This window comes from Arachis duranensis, chromosome 1 (assembly GCF_000817695.3).
Source record: "Arachis duranensis cultivar V14167 chromosome 1, aradu.V14167.gnm2.J7QH, whole genome shotgun sequence".
Taxonomy (NCBI): Eukaryota; Viridiplantae; Streptophyta; class Magnoliopsida; order Fabales; family Fabaceae; genus Arachis; species Arachis duranensis.
Window position 1 is genome coordinate 37813244 of NC_029772.3, and position 16326 is coordinate 37829569.

The 16326-nt window shown below is 34.6% G+C and overlaps 2 protein-coding genes and 1 pseudogene across 3 annotated transcripts; 1 reads left to right on the top strand and 2 right to left on the bottom strand.

Moving 5' to 3' along the window:
- Window positions 1-1520: 1520 nt before the first annotated feature.
- On the bottom strand, window positions 1521-4416 carry LOC107485883 (uncharacterized). 2 transcript variants are annotated; one of them, XM_016106426.3, is made up of 3 exons: window positions 4172-4416; window positions 2989-4039; window positions 1521-2093 (listed from the first exon to the last, which is right to left on the bottom strand). In XM_016106426.3, exons 2-3 carry the CDS (start codon window positions 3717-3719, stop codon window positions 2087-2089), a joined length of 738 nt encoding a protein of 245 aa, XP_015961912.1. In that variant the 5' UTR covers window positions 3720-4039; window positions 4172-4416; the 3' UTR covers window positions 1521-2086. The 2 variants fall into 2 exon arrangements, with proteins under 2 accessions (XP_015961912.1, XP_015961909.1); XM_016106423.3 differs by having other exon boundaries at window positions 2989-4046.
- A 1878-nt stretch (window positions 4417-6294) lies between these two features.
- On the bottom strand, window positions 6295-13490 carry LOC107485872 (uncharacterized). The gene is made up of 15 exons (XM_016106415.3): window positions 13184-13490; window positions 12926-13106; window positions 12712-12772; window positions 12568-12616; window positions 12178-12234; window positions 11953-12065; window positions 11791-11856; window positions 11557-11699; window positions 11288-11348; window positions 11108-11169; window positions 10285-10389; window positions 9396-9471; window positions 8914-9026; window positions 8444-8503; window positions 6295-6602 (listed from the first exon to the last, which is right to left on the bottom strand). Exons 1-15 carry the CDS (start codon window positions 13269-13271, stop codon window positions 6497-6499), a joined length of 1341 nt encoding a protein of 446 aa, XP_015961901.1. The 5' UTR covers window positions 13272-13490; the 3' UTR covers window positions 6295-6496.
- Window positions 13491-14532: 1042 nt separating this feature from the next.
- Window positions 14533-16123, top strand: LOC107486398 (cullin-associated NEDD8-dissociated protein 1-like; annotated as a pseudogene).
- The last annotated feature ends 203 nt before the right edge of the window (window positions 16124-16326 follow it).

A 16326-nucleotide genomic window follows, 5' to 3' on the forward strand; every position in this document is an offset into this window, starting at 1 on the left:
TCCCTTCTCTGTTTTTCTCTCTCTCTTTTTCCTCTTTCTCTCCTCCTCTCTCTCCCATATCTCTCTCTTTTCCTTTCTTCCTCTCTTTCTCTCTCTCTCCCCTCTCCCTCCTCTCTCTCTCTTTCCTCTTTCTCTCTCTACCTCGTCTTTCTTTCTCTATCTCTTATCTTTCTATCCTTCTCTCCCTTTCTCTCCCTCCTTCCCTCTTTCTCTCTCTCTCCTTCTCTCCCTCTCTCTTTCTCTCCTTCTCTCTCTGTCTCTCTCTCCTTCTCTCCGCTCTCTCACTAACTCTCTCTCCTTACCTTCTTTCTCCCCCTCCCTTCTCTCCCTTCCTCTCTCTCCTCCTCTTCCTCTCTCTAATTGTATCTCCCCTTTTTCTCTCTCTCCTCCTCCTCTCTCTCTCCCCTCCTATCTCTCTCTCCTCTCCTCTCTTTCTCTTTCTTCCATTCTCCTCTTTCTTTTCTTACTCTCTTTTTTCTCTTTCTCACTCAACCTTCTCTCAATCTCTATCTCTCTTTTATCTTTTTTCTCCTCTTCTCACTGAAACGAGAGAGAAGAGAGAGAGGAGGAGAAAGAAAAAAGGAGAAATAAGAAGAGAGAGGAGGAGAAAGAAAAAAGGAGAGAGATAAGAAAAGAGAAGAAGGATATGAGAGAGAAGAAGAGAGAGAAAGAGGAATAGAAATAGGGCAAAGAGAGAGAAGGATAGAGGGGAGAGAGAAGGAGAGAGAGAAAAGAGAGGAGGGGAGAGAGAATGAGAGAGGGAGAGGAGGGGAGAGAGCATGGGGAGAGAGAGGGAGAGAAGGAAGAGAGAAGAGGAGAGGGAGAGAAAAGGAGAGAGATGGAAAGAAGGAGATAAAAAAAAGTTACTCGTATTAATTAGAAAGAAAATTATTTATATTAGAAAAATTATTTATAAAAAATGCTAAAAAGAGATAAGAAAGAAAAAGGAACGAAAGCAATGGAAGAGATTTCATTATTTACAAATGTTACTAGTATTATTTAAAAAGAAAAAAATTAGATTAAAAAATTCAATTAAAAAAAGATTTAAAAATTTAGATTTTTGCATGTAAAAATATTAATTTTTGTGTAAAATTTACATATATAAAAACGAATTTTATGGTATAAAACCAATTTTTTAGTATAAAAATCGGTTTTTTATACTAAAAAAAAACAGATTTTTTATATAAAACATTATTTTTTAAAAATCGATTTTTACTTTAATAACCGATTAAAAATCGGTTTAAAATTTCATTAACCGGTTAATAACCAATTTCATCATAAAAAACCAATTTAATTAATTAACTAATACTATATTTTTAGTTAAAAAAAACTGATTTAATTTTTGAATTAATCAAATCATAAACACCCCTAAAAAAAACGTATAAAAGATAGCATGCTCTACAAATAAACAAATATTTATCCAAAATGCATGCCTAATTGTCTTGTATGAAAGGTTTTCGAAATTCCCAGTATAAAAGTATTTCTCTAGTAGTATAAACCCCACGTTGCAAGGTCAGAGGTTATTTTCAAAAACAACTGCATTATTTTAATCATCAGCATTTCTTCATATACAATTTTTTTTTTTTGACAGACGACAGTCGTTTCTTCATATACAAGTTAATGATCAAAACTCGGGTACAAACTTGACAAACTCTAAACTAAAAAAATAACAACCAATGTTATTTCCCACTTTTTCACATAAGCTCAAGCAATTTGAAGATCCTTTCTACACGGGGCAATAACCGAAACTAAGCTTCATCTAAAAGCTTTAGAAACTCCAAACCAAAAAATATAACGTGATTCTGCTTTCTTTTTCCCCTTCGGACAAGCAATTTGATTCCACTGGACTCGAGTCTAAGTAATAGCACAAGCTCTGACAGGTGATTTTACAGGGTCTATTTAGCAAAGTGGGAGCTTTGATGTGGGTTGCAAGAAACTGCATGTGATTTGCGAATTTGCAATGAAATTACCCTAGAACAAAAAGAACAAAATCCCAAAGGCCATATCCGGCAGAGCAAATCCAGAGATCCGTGCAACAAGACATGGGAGGAAGCATCAATAAGGAAATCTGTGTCACTTACTGAAATTATCGCCTGTAAAACAATAGAATATGGGTTTTCATTAAACAAAATAATGAAACAGAATAACCAATAAAATCGTTATCTCATAACATCAGGTATGATGTGCACTTTTTGGCCTGTCATCACCTGGGGTCAGTATCAAACATAATCCACTGTTATATGTAAATGTAAAGAAAGAAATACGGCGAGTAGTCCATTTTCGCAAACATAACATTCACCCAACAACATTCCTTTACAGTTATATCTCTGACTATATACTTTGGAAAGGAAAAGTCCAAAGGGTAAGTTAAAAATTATTAAAATTATGAATTCTAATGTTAAGTATCATATTTAGATGTGGAGCAATTCAATAAATCAATATTAGAAAAAAAAATGACACCATTCAAATAGTGACCAGTGAAACAGCAACCAATCAGAAGATTGAAAAAAAAAACCCTAGGTTAAATAAGATGGACTGAGGATCTCAGCCATATTCTGAATTACTTCCTGAAAAACTCAAATAGACAATGTCATATTCATAATATGTTTTACAATAGTGAGACCCCAGAAGTAAGAACCTTGTGCACGATCAAGCAAGAAAACAGTTGCAAGTCAGATACAAAATTTGAATGGGGGGCATATATCTCTGCTAATTTTGTAACTTTATTTTAGAAATATATGATCCTAACTGTATTTCGACATTTAGAATTACGAGATTACTTGATGAAAGAAAACCAAGCCAATTTTGATTTTTGATTCGTTACATTATTCTTTTATGTTACAAGATTACTGAATCAACAACTTTTTACACAGCATTGAATTTCTAAGCTTGTCGTAGTAGACATACCAAGAGCATTTATCATTTAAAAGAGCTTCACACAAAATTGCCAAATGCATAACATTAAATACATGGTCAATATGTGATCACCTGTTAAACTTCTTGTTCCCATACACATCTCTATCGCTGCGGCGCTCACTATGGCTGCTGCTGCTGCGGCCCTTCTCCCCGGTCAACGCCCTCTCCCGCTCCTTCTCGTGCTTCTCCCTCTTCAACCTCTCTTCCCTCAACTCCTCCAAAGTCTTCCTCCCATTCTTCTTCTTGTTCTCATTCTTCACTTCCCCATCACCATCATCCCCATCGCCCTTCTTATCGTCGCCATTACGCTTCTCAAGATACCAAGGCATCTTCACACCCTTCCCTGCTACCCCATACCCTAACCTATACTTCTCATCCTCGGGACCCACCACCACCCCCGAGGACTTTCCTTCTTCTTTCTTCATCCTCTTCTCCTTCTTCCACCCTTCCCTTTCCCCTAACAACTCCTTCCTCTTCTCGGTTTCTCGTACAGGATCGAAAATCTTAATTCCCTCGAACAAGTTAATGTGTCTGTTGTCACCCGAATTCTTCAATTCCGGTTCTTCTTCTTCTTCCTCCTCCTTCTCTTCCTCTGCCTTGGCCTTAACGAGAGGAGCCAAACCCTTGGCGGTGCGGAGGCGCTCGAGGCGGAGCTCGGCGTCGCGCTTTCTGACCTCATCGCGCTTGATCTGCTCGTCTCTGGCGGCTTGCTCCTCGTCGCGGCGGACCTTTTCCCTGTTCTCGTAATTGTAGACGTTCCACCGCTTCTGCGGGAGAATGTTGAGGCCGCCATGGCCTCCCATTTTCGGTGGCTTAACGATTTAGCTTGCCAAGGTTGCAGATTATTGGGTGTAAAATTTGTAATATCGATGAACTATGAGCTTGATGATAGGCCTCTTTCGATTTTCCCAGCGAGAGATACGATATTGATAACAAATTTGCAATACTTTGTTGTGAATTTAGTTTGGAACACGTTGTGTGTCAGCGGGTGTAATTGGGAAATCTGAAAACCCTAAGACGATACTGTAAGGGGCTAAATAGTGATAGTACAAAGTAACCTATGCCAAATCAATATGATCCTTCTTCTCTGTCTTCAATTTGTGTCGCCTCTCCATGTGGCTTCCTGCAACCTAGGAGATGGAAGGTGAAAAAAAATTCAACGCCGGAAGAACAAGAACAAAAAAATTAAGAACTTAATTAAGCAAATTAACAAACGAATACAACGCAGCAAGAACACAGCAAAGAGAGGACTCACCTACGAGAATTTCGGCGAGAACGGAGAGAAACAAAGCAACACAGAAAGACCGCGAGAAGCACCGTAATAGGCAAGAACTACGCGCATCACGGCGAGGAGGGTAAGAAGTTGCTTGGCCAACACGGACAGAAGGGGACGGCAACTATAGAGTTGGGGGATGATGGCTTGGGTCTCTTTGGTGTTTGTTTTCTCTTATTTAGTTGTTTCTGAGTTTGAATTGTTTGATGCTGAAAAGTGAAGGAGCAAAGAGGAAATTAGGGTATATATTGTTTTCCTTTTTTATTTTGGGTTGTTTTAAAGGATTAATCTTCATGTACAAGCCTTTTCACTATACAAGCCATACAAGTCCTAAAAATTTTTAATCCCTAAAATGCATCTCTTATGACATGTATGTTTCACGCACTTCCTTAACAGATTTTTTAATCAATCAACGCACAAATATATAACTTTCTTTTTTTAAAAGATTTCGTTTTCTTTTTTGAATTCCTTCTGTAATCTCTTTCGTGCGTTTCTCTCTTTCTTCTCCTTCGCCGTTTACGTAAGTTTCTCTTTCTGTTCTCTTTCTTCTTTTTTTGTTTCCATTGTTTCTGAAATTAAGCTCTGAAATCGTTTTGAAGATAATGGATGATTCAACTTCAGATTATCAGCTCTATATACTATTTGGAGATGATGATAATAGATTAAAAACTTGAAATTCAAAAAAACTTAAAAGAGAGTTTGTCGGAGGTTAGGGAAACTCTATAAAATTTATAGAGCTTGCCGGAGAATTAGGCGAACTTGCTAAATTTTATAGAGTTTGTCGGGTCTGGTGAACTTGCTTAAATGCCCAAAAAAAAATTGGAAATTAAAGTCTAAAAATCATGTTTAGGGAAATATAAATTTTTTTTATTTTATTATTGAAAAAATTTCTGTTTTAGGCTTTAGGTTTTAGGTTTTTTTTTTAAAAAAAAAAAAACTAAATAATTTTGGTTCAACTCTGTTTTTTAAAATAGGCATTTTTGTATATCAACAAATCAAATTAGCTACTGATTTTAAGTTCAATTAGTCCAACCGGCCGGTTCAATCCAATTTTGAGAACATTGATAGAATGTAAACAAAACCATCACCAAAAGATCGCACTCCCTCCTAATTTTATATCAAAAGAATAAACTATTATTTTTAATCGTAAATATTGAGTTAAGTCTAAAAGTGATTCTTAAAAATTTTGTATCAAAAAAGTTTGAGATTTCAATTGCACCATAAATATCCCTAAAATTAAAAATATGGTAGATACTACTATGAAGACTTTATAATTGTCTTCATATGAAAATGTTTGCTTTTAACTCTTAGATAATAGATTGTATGGTTAAATTTTGATATGTTATAAAAGTATTGTCTTTGTTTAAAATTTAGCTAAATAAATAAGTCACATTTTTTAACAAAACATCTTCATAAAAAAGATATTTTTGCCATCTTTACTTGAGTAATTGCCTGAAAATATTACACCACGTTAATTCCTCACTCTCTTTCTATCGAATTATTAGTCACACTGCGAGTGACGGGACATATACCATTCCACGCTAGACTAGACGAAATGACGTCATTTTAGTTTTGACACCAAATGCTTGATGAAACGACATCGTTTAACCTTATTAATCATACATTTTTTCGTGGGACATAAGACATTTTGTTGAAACGATATCGTTTAACCCTACCTAATAAACAACAAAATGTCTTATGTCCCACGAAAAAATGTATGATTAATAAGGTTAAACGATGTCGTTTCATCAACCATTTAGCAGCAAAAATAAAGTGACATCTTCTCTTCGTACATTAAAGAGATGTATTAAGTCACTCATAGTGTAAAGAGTAATTAGACAGAAAGAGGTGTAGACCAACATGGTACAATTTTTCAATCTTGAAGATCTTTATAGTGTATTTGGAACCTTGGAAATCTCTTCGATACAAACAGCCAATTTCAGAGACTTCTTTAAAGTTTAACTCCACAAAAATTCAAACGTAAAAAATATACCTATAAATGAACGAAACTAACTTTATACAAAACCTACCAAACTATATAGGCGTTAATTTCCTTCGTGAGTAAATTTATAAGCGTTTTAATTTTTTTTGGATAAAAATGATAGTTTACTTTGGAAAGATAGAAAGACATGTATACGTTTCCATTTAAAAACAGATACATGATTATGTTTCTAAGGATACAAAATTAATGTATTTTCTATATATATCTTTTAATCTTTACATTTGCATTATGTCCCTTAAACCTCACACATTCTTCAAAGTGAAGCTCAAATTCTTCCAGGACAAACTGAGCGAGTGTCTCGACCATCAAAAAATGAAGTCACTAAGTTGCCTAGGTTTACCTCTTCGACCGTCATTTTTAAAAATATATGCATTAACTTCCACATCTGCATTCAAACAATTCATCCTGTGCCTGATCCATGATAAAGTAATGTTAGGTGAAAGGAACAAAAAAAAAAAAATAGTGGATGTAGAAAACAAGATGGAAGTGCTCAACAGACGCACTTTCACCTAGGTTTCAAATTGGGCAATTTAACTAAATAAAATGTTTGGAAACCAATATTACTCAAATGTTCTAATTTGAATCAGGTTACATCTTTTACGAATTACTAATTCGCTAGACTACGAAAAAGAACATAATTTGCTAGATGCAGAAATGAATTAGGAGGATATTCTGCCACAAGCTAATTCGTTGAAGGATGCAACGAATTACTTGGAGAAACATAATTCATGAGTAATTCGTTGTTGGCAGCAGCGAATTATTATGGGCAGCATAATTCGTGGCTCGCTGAAGCGAATTATGAATTTTCCTTTCTACTTTATCCTTCATTCTCATTTTCAGAAAGGGACACAAGAAACACAAAATAATTTTTCATGGTCATATTTTATAAGTAAATATTTTTGTTTTTTGATATTTTATTTCTCTTCCAAAATTTTGACCTTTCTACCAATTCTTTGTTGTATTTTCTTGATTCATATAACGAATGTTTTTTTAGATAGACCTCTCTTTTAGTGTTTTATGATGTATGCTGTTATTTTTTAATGGAGTTTTGAGTATAGTTTGTTCATGTGGGTCCTTTTTTATTGTTTTTGCTACTTTCTAATGCATGTTTTTTTGTTCATACATCATAGAACACTAAAAAAAAGGTCTTTTTAAAAAAACATTCATTATATGAACATAAAAAAGAAAAATTGGCAAAAAAAAAAATCAAAATTTGAAAGAGAGGAAATAAAATATCCAAAAACTAAAATATTCACTTATATAATGCAGCCATGAAAAAATCATCTTATGTTACTTGTGTCCCTTTCGAAAGATAAGAATGAAGGACAATGTTGGTAGAAAGGAAAATTCATAATTTACTTGCAAATCATGCTTTCCCAAATAATTCATTGCAGGCTCCAATGAATTAGCAAGACAGAATATCCTCCTAATTCGTTTCTGCCTTTAGCGAATTACATTCTTTTTTGTAGTTTTGTTCATGGGTCCAGCAAATTATATAGATGCGTAAAAGAAAACACATGTAACCTGATTCTAATTAGGACATTTGGGTAATATTAGTTCTCAAATAATTTATTTAGATAAATTGCCCAAGGATTGGGCAGGAGTATCTCTTCAGTTTACAATATCTTTTATATACCACAAAAATTAGTAACAGAACTTACGAGGGAAATCATAATACCACTCTCATTTTTTATAACGCCACTATACACATGATTTCTTTACATCGTATGTTTCATAAATTTATATAAAAAAGAGTAACATTATCAAAATAGGAGTAGCAAAATCCATTTCCAACTTATTGGTATATTAAAAAATTAATATTAAGTCGCAACAAAACAACAAATGTTTGAGATGCAATATTCCTTTTCGGGATGTAGAATTCTTTAGCATCAGACTAAAGAAACAGAAACACTTGGTCCACATAGAAGAATTACAAATCAAAATCCAAAAAACTTTAATTTGATAAAAATTGTACTGTTATTAAACCATAAATTGTATCCTATCATAAAATTTGATACTACTTATTTATAATTTTTTATAAAATTGGCGATGATGTTACAAAAATTCAAGTCAAGCATACTAAGATTTAAGACTGCTAAGGGGAGTCACAGGCATGACACATCCCTAAATCTAGGATTACTTACTAGCAATGAACACTGATGGAAATATCTCCAATACCAGTTTTGAAGGCATATAAGAACCCCATATGATTTTATCAGACACCGCCAAATAGAGATAGAGGAATTACTTACCAGGTGAAGTGGTCTTCACAGCATATAGAACCCCATATGATTGAAAGCCCAGCCTCCTTCCTGCATATGAACAAGCAACAGGACATATTAGATGAATAAGAAAAGAAAGGTGGCAGAAGCTGACATTACAAAGGAAACATTTAAACAGAAGACTATAATATCTATATATTCACCACATGCATTAAACTATAAGAATAGGCAACTGCTATTCTGATCCATCTTAAACCCAAAGTTAGTCTTGATATGTATTTATTGCCCGATAAATGCTCTTCACATGAAAACCCTTTGAAAAGTAAAGGCAACAACACGAAAGAAGACGACTATATTACAATACTATTTGAAAACTCCATTTCATGACATTGTATTATGATTTGATACAGGAATGCGTTTTATATAATATAATCACTTATTCAGAACTTCAGAAGTAGAGAAGAAAGAGGATCTGGATATGCAGAACTTGAAATGCTTACCACGTTGCGGTATACATGTCATAGAACTTTTCAAAGGCTTTATCAAAGCAGTAGTGGCAAATCAAAAGATCCTTGATGTCAGTGACATTGCATGTTGACTTGCAGCATTTTACCTATATATAATGCGAAATGTTAGATCTTGCCTCAGACAGTTTGTTCTTGAGTGTAGAAGACTTGTAGAAGCCCCAGTACGGAGTATATCAGATCAAGCATAGCACAATAATAAGAGGAAAAGGACTTGCCAAAAGTGACAGAAAGTGCAGACAAAGGAGACAGAAATAAGTATAAGGCAGAAAAATGTATGAATCAAATTATCCTAGGTCTGTCATTAGTTTTCAGAGTGTTAACATGGCTGGTAAAAGGTTACATGGCCTAGATTAGGTTAAGATTCAACTCCAGAGTTACTTGCTGTGCATTTTAAATTCATTTGTACATATGAAGTAAGATTTTAGCCCTTGTTAAATCAAAGCATGGTAACTCACCAGACGTTTTAGCTTGTGTGAGTAACACTTTTGATGAGATGGGTGTGTCTTTATATGTTCATCCAAGTGTCCTGCCCTGGAAAATCAAAATCTTAGAGCAATAACTACTGAAATCTGCATTCCTACCACGTTACGTGTTTGTATGCTATCTATTTTATGGAAACAATGTTCATCAAGAAGGTGTAGTATGAACTACAAAATTTCAGCACAAGTTCATTTAATTGGAATGGAGCATAAATCACAATATAATCCATCTTAATGCCAACTACAAATGCATAAAACTATGGCAGCAAAATATTATACCACTCAAGAGCAACAGTATGTCCAAATAGGGTAAAAATAAAAGATAACACACAACATAAAAAGTACTACAAATATGCATGAACTCAAGAATTTAGTTTTAGTGAATAACAACTATAGGTATATGAGGATTTATGCAACAAAGGAAACAAGAAACCAAGTAAAAAATTACGAAGAATTTAGTAAATTAGAACTTAGATAATTCTTGTTAAAAACCAGAAACTTAGTATCTCCGTTTACAAGTGTTTTTGAAAAAGTTTTTGAAAGTACAAATTTTCACAAAACATGTTAGATATCTTTCAAGGATCAAATAATCATTAGCCTTAAGCTTTTAAAAACATGAACTCTATTTGTTTTTCTTATTATTTGCGCAAATTTGTTAAAAATGTTAGTACTCAATTCACCACTCTTGAGTAATTATGTTTATTGACTACTAACACATTTGTTCTAGCATAGCATCAACTACCATCATAAGTTAGTAGTTTTCACAGCAATATCATCTAATTCAAAAAGAGGGGCATGGAGAGGAAAATAACTATCCTTAGACATTTTACAGGAAATGTAGCCAGAGTACAAATTTTCAACTTACCGGTCACAAAGGACTACACTACAATCAAGGCAAGTAGCCAAATTTGATGAGTTACGGCACACATTACAGTTTGCAGCCAACAAGTCTTTACCAATTTGATGGCATCTACATAAAATCAATAAAAATAAATAAATTAATAAATTCTGCTGATTTTACTTCATTTGCATGCCAAAAATCATTCAATAACAAATTCTCTTCAAAGAATATGCAATACAAAATGAGAAGCACTACTACTAATTCACTCGAAGTATGGACCACGAAAATAATTTCATTTTTTGGTCACCATAAGATATAAAATTCAACTTTCCAACATCCAAATTTCAAGCTATACAGGCAACAAGTCAACAACAACTTTACTCCCTTTGACCTAGATACAGAAGCATTTAACAACCACAAAACTTCTCCTAGGAAGTATGATGAAGTCATAGCCTCATAAGGATAGGATAGAGGTACTCAAGGAGGAGGGAAAATTTGCTTTCCTATGTACATTAACAACTTCAAAATTAATCTGAACATGACATTTTTAAAAGAATTTATGTTTGTCATTCACATTCCATAAACTCAACATGCACTTCAGAAAATCATTTGAATAAAGACTAAACAACAACAACAACAAAGCCTTGTCCCACTAAGTGGGGTCGGCTAAATAAAGACTAAAGGCTAGACAAAAAAAGAATAGGTCAATAATAAAAAAGACAGATACTTGAAAGCTATCCTTGATAATGTGTCCTATTATCAACCTAAGAACTGATTAAATGGAAAAATGGTACAACTATGGGAACACTGCATTATCAAAAACTGACAGAAAACAGAAATTTGGAACCTTCTATACAGTCCAAGAAGATCCTTGGGAATGGAACTAGATCTATTACTTGATGGTGTGATCTGTATATAAAAATAGTATAATTCATTAATCACTATCCATTATAATTTATACAATTTTTAAACAAAAAGGAAAGATGAAAGGAGTGAACTTTTGTGTATGAAGGGATTGATGACAAACCTGGCTACAACTCTTTACTAGACAGTCTTCAGCTAGGTGCCCAGGTCTATGACATTTCCAACTACAATAAAATAAAACCATACGCACAGCCCAAATGAGAAAAGGATTAGAACACAAAGGTACTCAAGTGCATGGGCATGAAATATGCAAGCATTGATGGGGATATTCATCTCTTAAGTTTCTCAAGCATATAATCAGAACTGCTAGCATCTGACATTTTGACTAACTACGTAAGTATTGAGTACTAAATTCCCAATGAAAATATATACCATTCATATGTTGAAAGGCTAGATCTCTTTTTTGTCCAGCGATGCCGATCATAATCCCAGTTATCATCACTAAATACAGGCTCCAGCAATACATTACTGATTCCAGATGAGGAGAAATGTCTGACTTGGATATGGGAGGATCCCTAAATACATTATGAAAGAAGAAGAGAATATTAGATGGGTATGATGGCTAGAACTTTTAGACAGAAATAAATAATATTATAATAGATGTACCTCATTCAATTTCAGAGTTTCCAAAAGCTCCTTTTTGCACTCCATGCTACAGACATCATCATTTGTCTATGAAAGCCAAAAAAAAATTATATAAATTGTCATTGAAATAAGAAAAGCCCATAAACTACAAATTAGAGTGAATAATTTAGATCACAAACTCACCTCATTGCATATGTATTCTCCGCATCTGCCACATATGAGACAAACAGGTTCTCCACTGACAGGAAAGCGCTGCTCACTTCTGCTTTTGATTCCATCAAATTCTTTTTCTTGGTCTTAAGAATATAGTCAAAGCCATAATTGATGTAAGCATTCTTGAATGCTAAAAGTGTAAATAAGAGAGGAATTTAATATACAAAACTTAATCTTAAGAATGAAGAAACAAACCAGTAGTATCGGGAGGAGTGTGTGCTTCTTGACGGTCTGAAGGGCTACCTTCATCACCTATCCATCAGTATAATTGAATTGTTAGAAGCACAGATACATTCCAAGATGATAGCATGTTTCAATAAATTTTTGTTAGAAAAGATACATTTCTTTATCAACTAATCATGAAACTTCTCACTACACGTGATAAACAATAGGTGCATTCCTCTCCCAAAAAGGAAACAAAAAAACGAAGACAGAAAAGTGGTAAAAGAAATTAATGAACAACAAAATTAGTATGCATGATCATGAAAATAATATCACGTGATTTTTTACATGCTAATTATCAAAAAAAAAATTGTCATTGAAAAAAATGCAAAAAGTTGAACGAAAGTTTTCCAAGAAACTCACTAGCATAATCCACCAAGGCTACAGCAGAGTTAGGGTTTCCCCGGCAGTGCTGTCACATGAATAAGCAAAATTTGAGGAGAAAATTAAATAATCAGGCAATCTTCAAAGACATGACATCAATCAAACTTCAGTAATTGAAATTACCAACAACACATCTTCAGTCAATTCTACACGATCGGAATTCCGAGACGAATCAACTTCGTCCCTGGCAAACCCAAAAATAAAATAAGAAATTGTGATTCACGAATTTTCAGAGCAAAAAAAAAATAGGATAAAAAAATTAATGCATAAGAAGCAACGGTGGCAACAACTGCTTATTTGAGGAAATCATGGTTGACGAAGGAAAAGTGAGAATTACCTTCTTTTTTGGACGTAATCGCGGTGTGACATGGAGCTAGGTACATCGCAATCGGGCTGGGATTTCGGAGACTTGGGATCGCGGTGGCGTTTGAGGGAGCGAGTATTTTCGACGGAGGAGCTGGCGGAAATAGATGGCGGTTCATCGGATGGAGGAGCGTTGCCGGTGGCAGTATTGTAAGCTGGACAAATGAAAAAAAAAATAGATGAATTGAAAGGAAGGGGAGAAAGAAAATGTAGAAAGGGGTGTTTTGTGTACCTTGTAGGTTCTGAAGAACAGAAGAGAGACTGAAGTGTTTGTTGTAAGAGATGGATGGGTTCTTGTAGAAATTCGATCGAGTTCCCATTTCCTTACCAAAGAGAGACACTGACAGAGTAACAAGAGAAACTATTCTCTAGGCCAGTCTTGAAAGTGATTTTGGCTATATTCTTCTTCGGGGAAAAGTTGCCTCCTCCATTCCATCTTGGTAGCTACGCTTCCTCTAAAATCTTCAACAAATGGAAAAAAAGACTTAACATTCTCTGGTTTCTATCTCGGAGCTTCTTTGGAAATTGCAACCTTCTAACGGCTTGTTTGGTGAGCCTACGAGAAAAGATTTTTTTTGAGCCTTTTTTTTTTTGTCATGAATTTTTTATTCCTACTTTTTTTATTAGTATTTTTAACCATTATTAAAATAATTATAAAATATACTCCATTTTTTTTTTAAAAATTACTAATTAGATTTTGATTCTTCTAAGTTTTGATTTTTTAATTTTTTTCCTTTTTTTTATTTCAGATTCAGAAAATTCTAGTAGAATAGAAGTTCTGGACCCTGTACCTTACAACTTGCAGAAGAGCTGTTCGTTACTATAGATGCATCTTATCTGAACAGCGGATCATGATATCGGGGAGTTGTTCACAGCGGAAGAAGTTGGGAAACGCTAGGGTTTTTCTTCCAATTTCAATCACTGTCATTCTCTCATCTTCTTCCTCTTCTCGTTCGCTTATCCTCGCCGCCGCAACACGCCTCAGACGACGCGAGGACTAATTCGTCGCTGCCGCGCAACCTGCTTCTGTCACCGCCGCGCAAAACGCCATTTTTGCTCCTGTGAGCTTATCCTCCTTCCACGAGCTTTTGCTCTGGTAGCTTTGCCTTATCCATTAACGTGCCTTCGCCTCCTCGATCTGTTTCTCAATTTGCGTTCTAACTTTGCACGTTTAGATCTGTAACTAAATTCACATCCTCTTGTTCTAATTACTTTAATCATTGTTATATGCTAATTATTCTAATTACATCCTCTCTCAATAATGTTTTCGATTTCGATTTTGTATTCACTCTTAATTATTTTTTCTAGTATTTCATCTTTCATGAGGCTTTGATAATTGACTCGATGCTCTTTATTACTTATTTCTTCCTAGTAATTTCATGGAAGTTCTATTTCGGTTCATTTCTTGTGATGTGCTGTTATCAAATTACCGAATTTAGGGTTTTCCTCTTCTTGATTTTGGTTTTGGTTCCATCGAATTCTGATTTTGGTCCACATCCTGCTATTGCTAATTTTGTGATTGTGCCACTACTTGATTGTTAATTTTGGTTTTGGTTCTATGGAATTTTAATTTTCTTACTGATGCAGAGGTACATAAAGCAGAACAATGACGTTGTCCTCTGTGAACCAGAGATGGGTATCAATTTCTTTCACTTCTCTACTTTCTTTGTGCACATTATTACCTCATTACTTCTTTTTCCATTAGGTTCCATAAAAAAATAATCATTGTTTTAATAAAACCGATATGGTATTATTACTTGATTGATTGTGTTAAAAGCAATTAAGAATTAAGATACAGGAGTTTTAGATATAATTGAGATATCAGCTGAAAAGTTCGAAGAGCAGCAGCCAAATGCCTAGCAGCATTGATTGTTTCTCGCCCTGAAATGCTTTCAAAGCTATATGATGAGGCATGTCCCAAATTAATCGGCAGATTTAAAAAGAGAGAAGAAAATGTCAAGATGGATGTATTTAATACTTTCATTGAGCTCTTGCGTCAAATTGGCAATGTAACTAAAGGGCAGATTGATGCAAATGAAACCAGTCCTAGATGGTTGTTGAAGCAAGAAGTTTCAAAGATTGTCAAATCTATAAATAGGCAATTGCATGAGAAATCTATCAAGACAAAGGTTGGTGCGTTTTCTGTTCTAAAAGAACTGGTGGTTGTCTTGCCAGACTGTCTTGCAGACCACATTGGGTCACTCATTCCAAGAATCGAAAAAGCATTAAATGACAAATCATCTACATCAAATTTGAAGATTGAAGCTCTCGTATTTACTAGATTGGTATTATCTTCACACTCTCCTGATGTTTTCCACCCATATATTAAGGCTCTTTCTGCTCCTGTTATATCAGCTGTTGGTGAGCGATATTATAAGGTCACTGCTGAGGCCTTGAGGGTATGTGGAGAACTCGTACGTGTTGTCCGCCCAAGCATTGAGGGATCTGGATTTGATTTCAGATCGTATGTCCATCCCATTTATAATGACATTATGTCGCGCATAATAAACCAAGATCAGGATCAGGAGGTTAAGGAGTGTGCCATCTCTTGCATTGGCCTCATTGTGTCAACATTTGGTGATCATCTAAATGAAGAACTACCAGCATGCCTTCCTGTACTTGTTGAACGAATGGGAAATGAGATAACTAGTCCTATAGCTGTCAAGGCATTTGCTGTCATTGCTGCTTCTCCACTTCTCGGGTGGATCTATCGTGTTCTGGAGCTTGTAATAGCAGATTTGACTGCATTTCTACGGAAAGCTAATCGAGCACTAAGGTAGGCAACATTAGGAACCTTATATTCAATTATAGTTGCATATGGTGATAAGATTGGTTCTTCTGCATATGAAGTTATTATTGTAGAACTCTCGGGACTAATTAGTGATTCTGATTTACATATGACAGCTATTGCCCTTGAACTCTGCTGCACGTTAATGAGTGACAAGAGATCCAGTCCTAGTGTTGGTCTGGCTGTCAGAAACAAAGTTCTTTCTAAAGCTCTGACATTAATTAAAAGCTCCTTGCTGCAGGGGCAAGCCCTTTTGGCTTTACAGAATTTTTTTGCTGCTTTAGTCTATTCTACAAATACTATATCTGCTAATGTAAAGATTTATGATTTGTTGATTGTATGAAAATATTTGAAGCTTGCATTGAAATTAATCAAAACCTAGATTGGAAGTCTCTCTCTCTCTTTTTTGAAAAGTGGGGTTAGAATCCTCTTTTCCTTCTTCCCTTTGTCTTACTTCTTTTAAAAACTTATCATAGTGCACAATATATTTCATTACCAATGAGATTGATTAATTTTATTTTTTCCTTCGTTATTGCCTTGTGTTTGAAGGATACTTGTTTATCGAGGTTTTTCTCCTTATGGTCATT